At 40.2% G+C, this 15904-nt stretch overlaps 2 protein-coding genes across 2 annotated transcripts; both read left to right on the forward strand.

The window, feature by feature from the left end:
• Positions 1-51: 51 nt before the first annotated feature.
• fance (FA complementation group E) lies at positions 52-11528 on the forward strand. Its single transcript, XM_061903503.1, has 11 exons — positions 52-337; positions 4785-5310; positions 5403-5486; positions 5658-5702; positions 5775-5831; positions 8865-9008; positions 9076-9199; positions 9261-9336; positions 10096-10162; positions 10227-10352; positions 10449-11528. Exons 1-11 carry the CDS (start codon positions 123-125, stop codon positions 10545-10547), a joined length of 1563 nt encoding a protein of 520 aa, XP_061759487.1. The 5' UTR covers positions 52-122; the 3' UTR covers positions 10548-11528.
• Positions 11529-11552: 24 nt separating this feature from the next.
• Positions 11553-15397, forward strand: rpl10a (ribosomal protein L10a). The gene is made up of 6 exons (XM_061903504.1): positions 11553-11642; positions 12453-12524; positions 12590-12670; positions 13051-13199; positions 14937-15109; positions 15185-15397. Exons 1-6 carry the CDS (start codon positions 11638-11640, stop codon positions 15353-15355), a joined length of 651 nt encoding a protein of 216 aa, XP_061759488.1. The 5' UTR covers positions 11553-11637; the 3' UTR covers positions 15356-15397.
• The last annotated feature ends 507 nt before the right edge of the window (positions 15398-15904 follow it).

The raw sequence follows: 15904 nt of genomic DNA on the forward strand, positions 1-15904 counted from the left end.
TGATACTTGTGTAGTGTAGATGAGGTGGGTGGCCAGTAGATGGGGGTGTGGTGTCCTAAACAGCTACATTCACGAAGAAGAAAAGTAACTAACTCAGGCGGATAATAGTGTTCTAGCTCGAAATGAACGTTAACCATTTTTTGGACCGCTTTGACAGCCAGTCAAAACTGTTGGTCCGGTCATTGCTCTCTGGAGTGTCCGGTGCCCACAGGGCGCTGGATGTTTTCCGAAGGCAGCAGCGGGCTAACTCCGAATTGTCGTCGTGGACCAACTTGGTAGACATGCTTTGTCGAGACGAAGTCGTCAACCCAGGGACGGATGGACGACCTCTTACCGTGTAAGTCAGTGCTGGAAGAAAAAACTTCAGTAGTGGTCATTTCACTTTTAGTTTGACGTAGCGGCTTGGAGGTAATTTTTGTTTTTATTTATCAACACAAGGAATTGTGTAACTTCATTTTAATTTTGAGCTGATTGTTGACATGAAATTTATGCCGACAATTTCACTTATCATTTCTGAAGAAACACCATTGTGTTAAAATAGTGTTAAAATTCAGTTTACACAAATGAAGTCGAAACAAATGTAGTGCCTAAGAAAATTCCGGTAAATTAAGGCGCTCGTGTCTAAGAAAGAGCCAATGTGTTAAGTTTGTAGTCACGTGACGCGGGTTTTGCGAGGCATCGGGATAGAAGCAGTATAATGTCTGCGTGTACCTGCTTGTTTTACATGGCTGAGGGTTGAAAGTAGCATTTGCATTGACAATAGTTGATGGACAAACGTGCGAGCAATAATTTTAAAACTATAATATGCGATAATCCATCCATCCATTTCCTACTGCTTATTCCCTTTGGGGTCGCTAGTGCCTATCTCAGCTACAAACGGGTGGAAGGCGGTGTACACCCTGGACAAGTAGCAACATCATCAGGGGGCCAACACAGACATTCACACTCACATTCACACACTAGGGCCAATTTAGTGTTGCCAATCAACCTATCCCCAGGTACATGTCTTTGGAGGTGGTAAGAAGCCGGAGTATCTGGAGGGAACCCAAACAGTCACGGGGAGAACATGCAAACTCCACACAGAAAGATCCCAAGCCAGGGATTGAACCCAGGACTATTCAGGACCTTCGTATTGTGAGGCAGATGCACTAACCTCTCTTTCACTGTACTGCCCAATATATGCGATCATTTGCCCTATTAAATTAATGCACGACTAGACTACTGCAACGCACTTGTCGGGATCCCCAGCAAGAACACTCAAATTGATGGATTGATTGATTCTTTTATTAGTACCGTATCTCCTTGAATTGCCGCTGGGGCGCTAATTAATTTAAAACCTCTTCTCCTGCGCTTACCAAAAGCATGCGGTAAAAGTAAGCATGCGCTAATTATTTTAAAACCTCTTCTCACTCCAACACTTACCAAAGGTATGCAGTAAAAATTTGAGTGTGATGTAAGCTTGGACCTTAAATCCTACTGAATAGCTCTTAATCTTCTTCCCTTTATGCGATTTCAAATTACCGGTATTGAAATCAGCCTCCTCCATTTTGAAAATGATGACAGGGGAAGTGTCACTCGTGACGTCACGAGTTTGACCAGGCTGTAATACTAAGCATGCGCTAATTATTTTGGTTAACGAGTTTGACCCAGCAGTATTTCAAGGCAGGCGCATACTATATACCCTGCGGCAATTCAAGGAAATACGGTAGATTGCACAGTGCAGTACATATTCCGTACAATTGACCACTAAATGCTAACACCCTAATAAGTTTTTCAACCTGTTTAAGTCGGGGTCCACGTTAATCAATTCATGGTAGCTACAATACATACAGAATAGTGCTGCACGCTAGACTTGCAACGCAGTTCTTGTCGTGATCCCCAGTAAGAACATCCAAAAGCTACAATACATACAGAATAGTACTGCAGGCTAGACTATTGCAAGGCACTTCTTTTTATTCATTTTTCAAAACAAAAAAAAAATGTTTTATTTATTTATTTATTTTCTAATTAAATCAACATAAAAAACACAATATACACTTACAATTAGTGCACCAAACACAAAAACCTCCCTTTTTCATGACAAAAAGAAAAGAAAAAAAGTATCCCCCCCCCCCCCCCCCCCCCCCCCCCGGGCCGCGGGAGAAAATTATTAAGCGTTGACCGGTCCGCGGATACAAAAAGGTTGAGGACCACTGCTCCACACGACACCTCCGTTCCGGACAGACTAACCTATACCAACCTCCGAGGACTAAGCTACGAACATTAGGAGACTGGGCTTTCTGCTCCGCTGTTCCCAGTCTGTGAAACGCTCGCCCTGACCACCTGAGGTCACCTCAGACAGTGGATGCTTTTAAAAAAAGGCTTAAAAACCCTTCCTTTTAAAAAAGCCTTTTTTTTAAATTTTAGATATATGCATACTATCCATCCATCCATTTTCTACCGCTTATTCCCTTTGGGGGTTTCAAGGGGCTCTGGTGCCTATCAACTACAATCGGGCGGAAGGTGGTGTACACACTGGACAAGTTACCATCTCATCCATGTTTTGTACCAGTATATAGTAGGAAAAGAGAACAATATGATGCAATGCTGACGCTTCAGCGGTGTGATTTCTACATAGAGCTACAAAAGTAAAACAACGAAAAACCAACAAATGACCCAACAAAGCCACCAAAAGAGCCAACTGTACGAGGCTGCCCACTAGCTCTCAGACAATGTTCGGTTGCCGTGGATGAGGGAGAATCCGTCCAGCTCGATCAAAATGTCCAATACATGCTCAATCAGCCAGGGGTTGTGAAGCTCGTCCATCCCGATGCTCAACGCTAGCTCCGCAGCCCTATATTTTCCGCCACATCTCCTCCTGTCTCCATGCGGAATTAGTACCTGATTAGTAGGAGTTCCTTATTTGCTTCATTGGGTCACTCAGTAAAGTAGGTTTTGAATTTTCTATCACTGGACTACACTTCAGGATAGGGTAGAATTGACTTTATTCATCCCACAATGGGGAAATTATGTGGTTGCATTGCAGATACAAAAGTCCACAAAATAAGGTAAAAACACATGAAAATAAGAGAGAAACATAAAATAAACAATAAACATAAACAGCATTAAAGGAGCACAGAGCTGATGCAACCAGCTGCCATTTCTGAATTCAACTACAAAAGTCAAACAAAACAGAACCAAAAAATGAGCAATAAATAATAAATATTGCAGACATACGATTGCACCATACTTAGACAAACAACTGAACAAAAACACCATTTAACATCCATATTGACTGGTGGCTTCTCACACTCTCCACCAATTGTCTGCTGGAGTGGGAGTGCAGCACGGCCAGAGACAGGACTAGACTCAACAAAGTAACCAAGAGAGCCGACTGTCCAAGGCTGCCCACGAGCTCTTGGCCAATGTTCAGTCTGCGCGGATGAGCAAGAATCCATCCAGAGAGACCAAAATGTTCGATACATGCTCAATAAGCCGTGAAGCTTTTCCACCTCGACGCTCAGTGCTAGCTCCGCAGCCCTGTTTCTTCCACCACATCTGCCCCAGTTTTTCTACGCGGACTTCGGTGTGGCAGAGAGCATGCAGATAGTCATGCTAGCCAGCTATCCATGAACAAAAGGCATCCCCAAAGGCAGATCCAAAAGTTGAGAAACATGCACCAAAAAACACTTCAGATTTACAATAATACTGTACATGGATATTGAACTTGCAGCTTTGGACCCAAATCCGTCTCTAGAATAACACCATACCGAACCCTTTGAGTTAAGTTATTTTTCATCATTTGGGCTATTTTAACTGGTGGCCCATGAGTTCGGTTCAAGAAACTTGTGTGAACCTCACATTTTATGCTGCAGATTCCTAAAAACACTAGAGTGCTGTCATAGAGATGATCTTTGACTAGCTTTTTTTTTTTCAGAAGGTCATTAAAAACAGCAAAGCACTCTGTAACTCTGAGAAAATTAAAAAATACTGTAGAGGACTCTGATGATCAGGAATATAAAGAATAGGACAAATACGAAGGGAGAAGATCCCATTCCCCAGTTCTTATAGTTTTCTGGAAATGTGGCCTCCAAAATAGTTTAGTTGAACATCCCTGTTAAAGAGCAGCCGATAATACCAATGCTTTACCATATGGGGACATTCATTCCATCCCAAAAGCCAAACAGGACAATAAAATAAAGTTAACTTTTTCAATTAAATTTTCTCAGTAAACTTCAGTCCTAAACAAAAATATCAAACATGTATGTTTTTTGTTTTTTTTACGCTTGTGAAGTCTTTTTTGATCAGAAAATGTCACTGGTTTAAAATGAGTAAAACAACCAATTTATACTAATTGACAACTGTGACATCATTTGATCAAAAGCCCTTCAAGGGGTAAAAAAACATATATATTTGTTCACGGCTGAAGTTGATTGACAGATTTGGCCTAAGAAAGTAAAACAAATATCTGATTCCAAAATGTACTTTTTCATTTGGTTGCTTCAGTAATCAGCTGGTCATCCACCTCATCATATCTTTAGAGATGGACATCCCTCAGATATTGCTCTCCTGGAATCTTATTGTAAGCAGACTGATGCAAGCGATTACAGATATATATTTTGGAATCTTGCAGTTGACACCATAAGAGCCATAATTCAGAAGTGGAAAGAACATACATACACCACACATATTTAACATAGGAGAAAAGTTGGTGTGTTTTATAATTATTTTCCTTACAGTGCAATGTCTAAAATTGCTTTATTGTCCCTCATGTAATTACCATTTTTTTATCTCACATATTCTAGCAAAGCCCTGGTGTGCCTGTTTCCTGCATTGTTCAAACAAAACCTGCTGACGTTCATCTACCTGATCCACTCGCTTCTTCCCAAAGCTGCTGTTCTCCGTCTTCTTCAGTGCCTCAGTCAGGACAGCAGCCCTAGTCCTTGGGTTAGTGCGTTGACGAGACAACTTGAGAGAAATCTGGGCTCCCTCAATAAGGAGCACCTGTTTACTCCAGTATGCCATGGCAGACTTGAAAAGCTTTCCCAGCGATTGGGTGGAGACACTGGAGGGTGGGCCGAGTGCTTCAGCATTGAAATAGAGGAACATCAGAATACGCCTTGTTTGTTGGAGTTGGGGAAACAAAAGAAAAGGAAGGGTAACTTTGATATTCTGGATTCGGATGAGGAATTATTGCAGCAGAGCAAGCGATTGAAGATGGAAGAAAGTAGAAGTGGGCACGTGCATACAGAGGAAGTGAGAGAGGAGAGATTGGATGCAGAGGAACCAGCACATGAAAGCACTCAGGATCATCTGCCTGATGACATTAAGGTACATACTATTTTTACAATTTTACCTCATTTTTATACAACAGGAGAAATATGAGTATTCTGGTAACCTTGACATTTGCAACACGGTCCTAGGTGGCAGAAAAATTGGAAGGAGGTGCTTCAAATGAGATGACTGTACAGGACAACAGCTGTGATTTTCTACCTGAACATATCATGGTAAGATACATGGCTTAATGTCAGTTTTGACCATTTCTACATTTCTTTTTCTAAAACGCAGGTGTTAAAGTCCAGGACCAGGGGGAGATAATATGATTAACGGACGCTGTCCTTGCTAATATTGAGAGCCAATAGATTAAACATGAATTATCTTTCTATGCTGTTGTGCAGACATCTGCTCACCAAATAAAGGAATTGCTGGAAAGCCAGACAGAGGTAAGAAATTAGTGTTTTTCTGTTTTACCGCAGATTTGTCATAACTGTCTGTGACTGTCATGTTTTTCACAGTGGGACCAGAGCTCGACAGATGTGTTTCAAGTGTTTAATGACTGTGACCCCAAACAAGTATGTTCTGTGATCATTTTACATTTGAAAAGAAAAACCCTTTACAGTGGTACCTTAGGTCACAAACACGTTGCGCTCCATTAACAAGGTCTTAACTCAAAACACTCGTAGCTCAAATCAGCCCAACCCATTGAAGTGAAGTGAAATCAATTTGTGGTTGGTCCTCTCAAAACACCACAAGTTGATCATGTGACATGCCTTTTAAAAAGAAAAAAAAAACTTTTAGGCAGGAAATTTGTTTGATAAAACAATACAGTAGAACACAGTGCGAGTAACTACAATGCCTGCTTAGTGGCCTAGTGGTTAGAGTGTCCGCCCTGATATCGGTAGGTCGTGAGTTCAAACCCAGGCCGAGTCGTACTAAAGACTATAAAATAAGGACCCATTACCTCCCTGCTTGACACTCAGCATCAAGGGTTGGAATTGGGGGTTAAATCACCAAAAAATGATTCCCTTGTGCGGACACCGCTGCTGCTCACTGCTCCTCTCACCTCCCAGGGGGGTGGAGATGATGGGTCAAATGCAGAGGATAATCTCACCACACCTCGTGTGTGTGTGTGTGTGTGTGTGTGTGTGTGTGTGTGTGTGTGTGTGTGTGACAATCATTGGTACTTAACCTTTTAAAAGTTTTATGAACTAATGTAGTAATTGTGTTCCATTGTGGTTTTCAGAATGGCCAAGTCCACGCGACTTGTTTTTGTAAAGCTTGTAACTTGTTTCTCTCGTGATATCTGGCAAGACTGTCTCTTTCGTGTAACAATAGGAAACAGGAAATCGCTGTTTATGTTCCGCGCAGACGTATTTGAATGACGGACGGGAAAAGTTTACAGCAAGTATATCTTTGTACCAAATGGTATGGTCGACCATGCAGTTTGCTGAGTCAGGACTGTACAGAACACATTGAAACACGTCAAGCACTGCATCTGTTGTTCATCAATATTTGTATGGATATGTATGTTTGTCGTTTGGACGCGTTCAGCTTGTGTGATGCGGACTGACGCTACGTGTAGGCGATATTGATTAAGGGTTCCTCTCCTTTGCACCAACTTTCTTAGTTGCGATGGTTGGAGGGCAGGATCTAGATCTCATCTCAACGGTCTCATCAAAACTTATGTTTGTTTTATGTGTAGTCAAAGCGGAAACAACAAAGTGTAACACTGTATTAACTCTTTTTGGCTCAGTTTTTTTTTGTGTGTGTAAACGAAACAGGCACAACAATGTGTAACAATATAATTGCTCAAACGGCACAGCCTTGTTACAAATATTACTTAAACCAAAGATAGATATATAGTATAGCAGTAGCAGTTTAGTATATATTTATATAGTCCGTGTCTCCCTAATCACAAGTGTCTCAAAGGGCTTCCAAACTCACATCAACGTCCCCTGATCAAAACCCACATCTGGGTAAGGAAAAATTCTAAAGACCCCAGCTGGGGAAAAAGAAGAATCCTTGAGAAGGGGCCGAGGATGTAGGCACCCACCTTCTGGGATGATGGGCTGCAATTGCTGTCGAGTGGGTATAGTTAATGAATTGTTAAATTAATAGACAATGTGGGAGTCAAGTCCATCAGAAATACAGCAGATAGTCATAGGGCAGGGGTGGGCATTACGTCGATTGCGAGCTACCGGTCGATCGCGGAGGGTGTGTCAGTCGATCGCAAGCAAGGCATTAAAAAAATAGACATAAAAATGAGCAATCATCAATCTTCACCAAGACTTCACTTTCGGGGATCTTGTGAGATGACGCTGGCTGTTGCGAGCTCATTATTAAGAAAAAAATCACTGACAGGACGGAGGGAAACACTTTTTATTTCAACAGACTCTTGGGCCGTACCAGCTGTCAAAACTCTAAAGACCGACAGCACAGTTCCTGTCTTCACCATAAAAGACCTGCTTCATCCTGCCTGTGCTAACAAAATAAGAGTCTTAGAAAGCTAGCGTGCACAAGCTAGCAAGCTACGGAGTTTGATGCCAATGTATTTCTTATAAAGTTGTTGCACCTTTCCTGCTTCCGGCGCCTAGACGGTAGTCAAGGAGTGCAGGGGAGACACTTCTCCAGGGCCGATGGATTCTCGGGGCAACACCCTTCACTTTACCCGGCAGTGGGTCTTCACAATTCCGGACTCCAGGGCAAAATGACAAGTCCAGCGATTAGTTGCAAATCGTCGCTTTTTCTTTACGTCTAGCACACAGTCAAAATCCCACACAAAAACACTAACCACTCCCCCGCCCTCAGCAACCGCTCTCTCCTCTCTCGGCCACACACTCACTGACGTCACTCAACTGCTGTCACACATTAAAGGGCCACACACACATATGCTACTCTCATAACAAAGTGTTTAAAAACAAGTATGCAAGTTGGACAAATGAGATGCCAAATCCAACCACTTTCATGTGGTATTGGACTGAAAGGAGGACTTTTTTTCTCCTCCATTTGAAAATGCAGACGTTATCAGCACCACTGTCTGATTCCAATCCCAACCACTTTCATGTGGTATCGGACAGAAAGGAGGACTTTTTTTCTCCTCCATTTGAAAATGCAGAGGTTATCAGCACCACTTTCTAATTCCAATCAATGCTAGTCATCAGAATCAGGTAATACACCAACTTATATTCTTGTCTTCATGAAAGAAAGGAATCTATGTGTTAAACATGCTTGTATTATCATTAAACACCATTAACTTGTTAACAAAAATGTCTCTTTCATAAATAAATAAATATAAATTATAAATATGAATGAGGTAGATCTCGACTTGGTCAATTGAAAAGTAGCTCGCCTGCAGAAAAAGTGTGAGCACCCCTGTCATAGGGGAATGTTATTCTTCTTGTAATTCAAGGTATACTCACAACTTAAAGCATAACAAAAAGCTGTGACATCTATCTCAAATTACTCGTAAGTTAAGATACTTGTAAGTTGAGGTACCACTGTACAGTCTATTGTATTCTTGTATCAACAAGAGCATCCAAGCAAAGATTGGGATTTGATGATGCAGGAGAAAAAGCATAATTCCACATCTTCTCTTGTGTAAAAAGGTGGCGGTGCTCTGTTCCATGCTGAGTTTGTCTGACATAGCAGAACAGACTCTGCCTAAACTTTGCAGCAGCATACTGGCTCTCTCGCCTGACCTCAGCTTCAGCACGGCAGTGACGTTCATCAAGAACCTCCTGCTGCAGAGGGTACATGCTCACTATTCACCTAAATGTACACAATACTGTCAGGGTTAGAAGTCATTGCTGTGTGCAGGTACTGTCCCTCACAGAGCCAGCCTCCAGATGCCTGGTGACCGTGGTGATGTCACTCTGCAGCCACTACACTAGATCAATGTGCCATGCTTTGATTGGACCGCTTCTCCAGGATGAGAGTTTAGGTGAGGAAACATCACCTCATAGTTCAAGCATACCATAGATTGAATTCTGATTGTTTTTTAGGGAGTGCCCAAGCTGAGCTGCTCAACAAGCTGGTAGAAAGCTGTCTTGATTCCCACTACGCACTTCTTGTGCTTCAGTAAGGCAAAACTTTTAAATATCCCCTACTATGCTAAATAAAAATTTAAAAGATGTTAAAAAAGTAACAGGTGTCCCTAAACCCAGCTTATGACCTTTGAAGGACAACAAGCTTAACCGTTGAGAAAATGTGTATGTCAAACATTCCCTTTTGAAGAAGTTTTGGGAATTCATAATATCAATTAAAAAAAACTCCTTCCTCAAGGACATAATGAACTGCCCTTAGTTAGATGAGCTCAACTTGTTTCTCCAAAGACAAATTTGTAAAAAAAAATTCAACCATTGGCTTTGCTACATATCTCAAAATAATGCCTGGTCAGCTACAGTTTGAAAATGTAGTTTTTCTCCAGTAAATATGTCAACATGATGTTGCTGTAGCTTACATATGTATGCTAGTGATAATAAAGTTTATGTCCTGTGTATGTTGTTGTATGCAATGATATATGTCCTCTATTATGTCAGACAAGTGGGTGATAAAATGCACTTTTTTATAGATTTGCATGGACAAACACCACACTCATTAGCACTAAAGCTACAGACACACAAATCGACATGTTATAGGTGGGGCTTACTAAAAGCTAAAATTCACCATCAAGACTAGACTGTGGCAACACTCTTCAAATGCACTCTTGTGAACTCAAAACATATTTATTATAGTCTAAAAATAGTAGTGAGACTTTTAAATGCTGCATTGCTTGTAACAATCAAAAATGCACTTTTGTTAAATTTGTGTTATTTATTTATCTTTTTTTACTTCCAGAATGACGTTCAAAATATCATGGAGTGAGCCAGTGCTTTCTATTATTCACAGCTTGCTGGACTCCAAGGTTAGTAAATTGATCCTGTAGTCATAATATTCCCTTTCACTGACATGTCACGTTTGTTTTACAGCCTGATATAAATGAAGAACTGTTCACCCAGCTGACTGCCCAGCTGGTTTGCCAGGGTCCCCGATTCATAAAGTCTATGAACTTTGCCAAAATGTTGTTGACTATCCTCACAAAGTATGCCAGCTTTGTAAGTATATTTAATTCCGCTGTGTGTGTATATAAGCTGACTTTTTTTCAACATCGTTTGATCCATCAGTTTTTGATGGTCTGTTTTATTTTCTAGGTGAAGCCTCCAAACAAACAATCCTTATCTGAGTGCTTGATGATCCATGAGACATTCTTAAAAAAGTCTCTCCAAGCAGCATTGAAAAGAATCCCATAAATATGTGTAAAGTTTTCAATAGACATATTATTGTAATGAATATTTACTATATTGTCTACAGGTCAATGTACATCCATCCATCCTTTTTTCTACCGATTGTCCCTTTGACGGAAGGTGGCGTACACCCTGGACAAGTCGCCACTAAATTCAAACTCCATCTATCCATCCATTTCCTACCGCTTATTCCCTTTTGAGGTCACGGGGGGCGCTGGCGCCTATCTCAGCTACAATCGGGCGGAAGGCAGTGTACACCCTGGACAAATCGGCACCTCATCATAGGGCCAACACAGATAGACAGACAACATTCACACTCACATTCAAACTCATTCATCTTTATTACCCTGTAAAGACTGTGATGTTAGATACAAAAAGGACATTGATGTTACCTGCACCCTGTGTTGAGTTGAATTTGAGTGTATTTTGAACATGCAAGCATTCAACATGATACATCACATTTTCCAGTTTCTCTTTTCAACAGTAGCATGCATCTAGAGACCGTTTACCACCTGTTTTGGACCTGTGAAAGCACTCGATCTCTATGGCAAGGCATCTGTCCTTTCATCTCGGACAAAATTTATGACGAATTTGTAATTTGTCTTAAAGATGTGCTATTTGGGGTTACACAATATGAGAAAAAATGTGAAGAGGAATTTTACCTTTGCAACCTCATTATACTATTGGCTAAGTTTTATATTCATAAATATAAGTTTCTCCCACCCTGTTATTTGTGCCTTTAAAAAGAGTTAGAACTTTACTTTAAAACACTATCAACCAAAAAGCTGTGAAAACGATGATACTGTGCTCCAAATTTAAACTATTTACAGAACTTGTGTGAGCCTATTACTACATATATATACTTTACATCGTACTATAATTACTTTATTGAATTAACAACAACCTGGTACTGTTTTGCACTGTCCTTGTTAATATATTTGTTTGTAAATGTTCAATTTTATAAATAAAGGTATATATTAAAAAGCACGTCAGTGACGCTTGATGATGACGTCACATACTGGACCCTTTTTCAATACGCAATTTCCTCCCACTCTTCCTTTCTAACGTAGCGAGACAAGAGGGAGAAGCTTCCATCATGAGGTACAATGCACATTTAGTCAAAGTGCCATTTCGATTGCTTGTCCACTTATATACGTTTTTACATACGAATGTCAATAACGGCAGCGTTTTCCCTTTGTAATAGGCAGACCTTTTAACCACTTTGCAATAATTTTTACCACCAGTAGTTTTATCGGTGGTGGTGTCATGTTAAAATCCTAGTCCATCCACTGTCATCCGACCCATTAAAGCTCACACTTCGCTACATAAAACATTAAGTAGTAGTGAAACTTCACGGTTTTTGTAATATGAATAGATTTGTGCGGTTTTGACTTGTGTAATACGGTCACCACTCGAAGCTAATACGTTAGCTAACACATTAGCTCCGAGAGTCGCCTCGGTTCTCTCGCTGCCGTCACTTCCAATACTTTTAGTCACACTTGAACATGTTTGTATTAGTTTATTTCTTCGGTCAGTGGTCAACAAAATAAACGAACGGTTTTACATTCATAAATTGACACTGTTACAGACCGAAAGGGTTTACGCTGAAGTTGAGCACTTATTTCGCCTTACCCGATAAATAAATTCAATTACATGATGAGCTTCGTAGAAAAGTGACATTTCCTATACACCACATATTATAAATACACATTGTTTACAATATAAACAGTGTTTTAAAATACACACGGTAAATAAATAGACAAACAGCTGTGAAATATCCCTGTACACGTGTTTGTTAAACATTTGTACCAATAATATACTATATACAAACATCTCCATTTTTGTTTATACACCACATTTAGTTTTGTAACTATCATTGATCATAGTACTAACTACTGGTGTTGATTGCAGTAAGGTTTCCAGAGAAACGTTGTCTGATGCTGTCAAAGAGGTCCTGCAGAGCTCCAAGACTAAGAAGAGAAAGTAAGATATCTGACATTGTGTTTGAAAAATGTGCTGAGGTACTAACTTGAGATTTTTATGTAAAGGTTTGTGGAGTCGGTGGAGCTGCAGATCAGTCTGAAAAACTATGATCCCCAGAAGGACAAGCGTTTCTCTGGCACAGTCAGGTTTGTCCCACCCAACCTTTTCCTTGATTGCATCCAGCCCTGTCTGAATGTTAAAAATAGGACTTAATTGAGTCGTAGTGAGGTCCAGACAGGCTAGGGGCAGCCATGGAGAAGTACTCTGGGTAGTCTGACTAAGCTGACCTAGCTTTGGCTGGTGGAGGCTAGGCAGACGGACCCCTACCCTGGGTCTTAAAACATGAGGGGAGGCCTAAAGGGATTGAGCTGTTTTAGGTTCATGACCTCAGGTCGACCAATGTTCAATTTAATATGAATGAAGTAACCTGGACCGCTGTCATTTTGGCGGTATGGGTAAGAAACCTTTCTCTTTAACAGAGGAAATGGATCACGTGAATTGTGAGTAATCTTTTTTTCTATTGCAGGCTGAAGACTCTCCCCAGGCCCAAATTCTCTGTCTGCGTTTTGGGAGACCAGCAACATTGTGATGAGGCCAAAGTAGCCAGTCTGCCACATATGGATGTAGATGCCCTTAAAAAGCTCAACAAGAACAAGAAGCTGGTCAAGAAGCTTGGTGAGGACTTTGCTTACACCTCAGGGTCGGGCTCAGATGAAAACAAAATTCTTATACATGAATTTAGTACGATAGTAATAGACACATTTCTATAGTGTTAATTTGTCCATGTTTTAACAGATGTATGATTAGCCTGCTAAAGATGACTGTAGCAACATCAACTTAACACAAAGATTTGGTGAAAAAGCGATCTCGCTCCGTCGTGAGTAAAATAGGATAGGGCGAATTTAACAAAAGCGTAAAATGCTCACAATAACTTTGAAGACATTCCAGAAGTATGGTTTGTATAAGTATAAATGTTTTCGTTATAGTGTAGAGTACATCATGCGTATTGTGCATCTTTATATCACATGATCCATAAAAAATTTTTGTCACTTCTGGATGTGTAAATCTTCATTAATGTTTATCATAATTAAAATCAGCACACTTAATGGAAGAGAAAGTAGTTGTAATTGCCCGTGTATCATAAGGCAAGACACGCATGTGTGCAGCCGGACAAAATGAAACATTTGTGTTTAAATGTATTTGTTTTGTCAAATAAATGTTAAAACATGAGATAATGTCACACATTGCACTGTTTTACTGCATGTGCTGTTTATGAGGCAGTAGACGTGGTTGATGCCTCGGTCTTACATGTCCACCCGTGTGCATGTAACTTACACCACAATCGCTTTGAGAACATACATATGGACATTAAGAGCTGTGAGCACAATTATGTTTGTGAAATATTGACAGTGTGTAACTATGCAATAGGATACTGTACATGGAGCCTGTAATCTGAAAGTATGTTCTTCAGAAGACTAGGTATGTTCAACCCCTGACAAAAATTTTTTCAACCAAGATAAGCTGATGTTTTTACATTTCACTCATTACCAGAATTTAAAAACAGTTATTTAACTAGAATATGTATCACAATATAATCAACCAGGAATGTAACGATATCGAAATTTCATGGTATTAACGCCACGGTATGATAATATTGTGATCAATGTCCAAAAAACAAAAATATCAAAGTGTACAGTGAAGTGCGGGAACATCCACAGTCTCTTAACTTAAACTTTCAGGGAGGCAGTGTCCTCTACAGTGGACATGTTTAGTTTATCAATTTTAAAAATGCACTTTCTCAGAAAAGTTGGTTCACATTTACACTTTTAGTAATGTAAATACTTTACAATTTGATGTTTAGCTTTGCTCGCTTCATCTTTTCCACGTGATGTAGCTTATGAAGACCAGTGTGCAGCAGGTGCTCTCCCTCAGCACTAAGCGCCTTGATAGTCTGTTTTTGCTTGGAACACTCGTGACGAACGTGGCACGTGCCTCTGCCACATTGTTTTTTGCAAGGATTTGTCTCTTAGCAACGTACCTTTTAAAAAGTTAAGAACGGGTTTCGAAAAATACAATTCCCCTACTACAAAGTGACCCACATTCTTCTGCACTGCACAGAGGATTCTGGTGGATGTTTATTTTCAGACCTGCCACAGTAAGAGCCAGAAAAAACTAAACTCCGAGGTTTCCATTTGGTACTGTCACACATCATGGCATTATTGAGAACATTTTTAAACTAATACCGCCCTATCTACAAAACTGTTGCATCCAATACCGCCGTATCTACAAAACTGTTATGTCCCTACTATCGACTGATATGGAAAAAAGTAATCGCAATGTTTTTTTATATCACCAAGTTCTACTCCAGGGAATTATTTATATCAAGATTGTTAATGTTTGCTTCTTTTATAGCAAAGAAGTACGACGCCTTCCTGGCCTCAGAGTCTCTGATCAAGCAGATTCCTCGTATCCTCGGTCCTGGCCTGAACAAGGCCGGAAAGTTCCCCTCGCTGCTCACTCACAATGAGAACCTGAACACCAAAGTGGATGAGGTCAAGTCCACTATCAAGTTCCAGATGAAGAAGGTACGTATGTAGCATCTGACGCTACTGGTTCCGCCCATCTTGTAGTTATAAACTTGACCCAACATTTGTGTTCAGGTACTCTGTCTGGCTGTGGCTGTGGGCCATGTGAAGATGACCGAGGACGAGTTGGTGTACAATATCCACCTAGCCGTCAACTTCCTGGTGTCCCTGCTCAAGAAGAACTGGCAGAACGTGCGTGCCCTTTACATTAAGAGCACCATGGGAAAACCTCAACGACTGTACTAAACAGTTTTTCTATAAATAAAAAAGTGGAGATTCTCAAACAAAGATAGTGTGGGTGGTTCTTTCTGGGTTTTTATGAAGATTTGAATCCTGATATCTAAAAAGATCCAGTGAATTGGACACTTATAGAAAATAAAGTACTGTATTGATCAGCACCACAGTTCACTCACAATAAACATTTACCGGTAGGTACTTTTACATGTGAATAATATAAATACAGTCTATTATACAGCATTATTCACATGTGAATTAACAAATACAGTCTACTATACAGCATTATTCACACGTGAATACTAAATGTATATTATACAGCATTATTCACACGTGACTAACACAGTTACTATACAGCATTTTTCACATATGAATAACGCAGTTACTATACAGCATTATTCACATGTAAATAACAATGTATATTATACAGCATTTTTCACATGTGAATAACAATGTATATTCACATGTGAATAATATAAATACAGTCTTAGACATTTGAGTACAGTCAAAAAGGAACATGCATTATACAGTTTGACTGTCAGTATGATGGATAATGGATGT

Source organism: Nerophis ophidion, linkage group LG06 (genome assembly GCF_033978795.1).
Source record: "Nerophis ophidion isolate RoL-2023_Sa linkage group LG06, RoL_Noph_v1.0, whole genome shotgun sequence".
Lineage (NCBI taxonomy): Eukaryota > Metazoa > Chordata > Actinopteri > Syngnathiformes > Syngnathidae > Nerophis > Nerophis ophidion.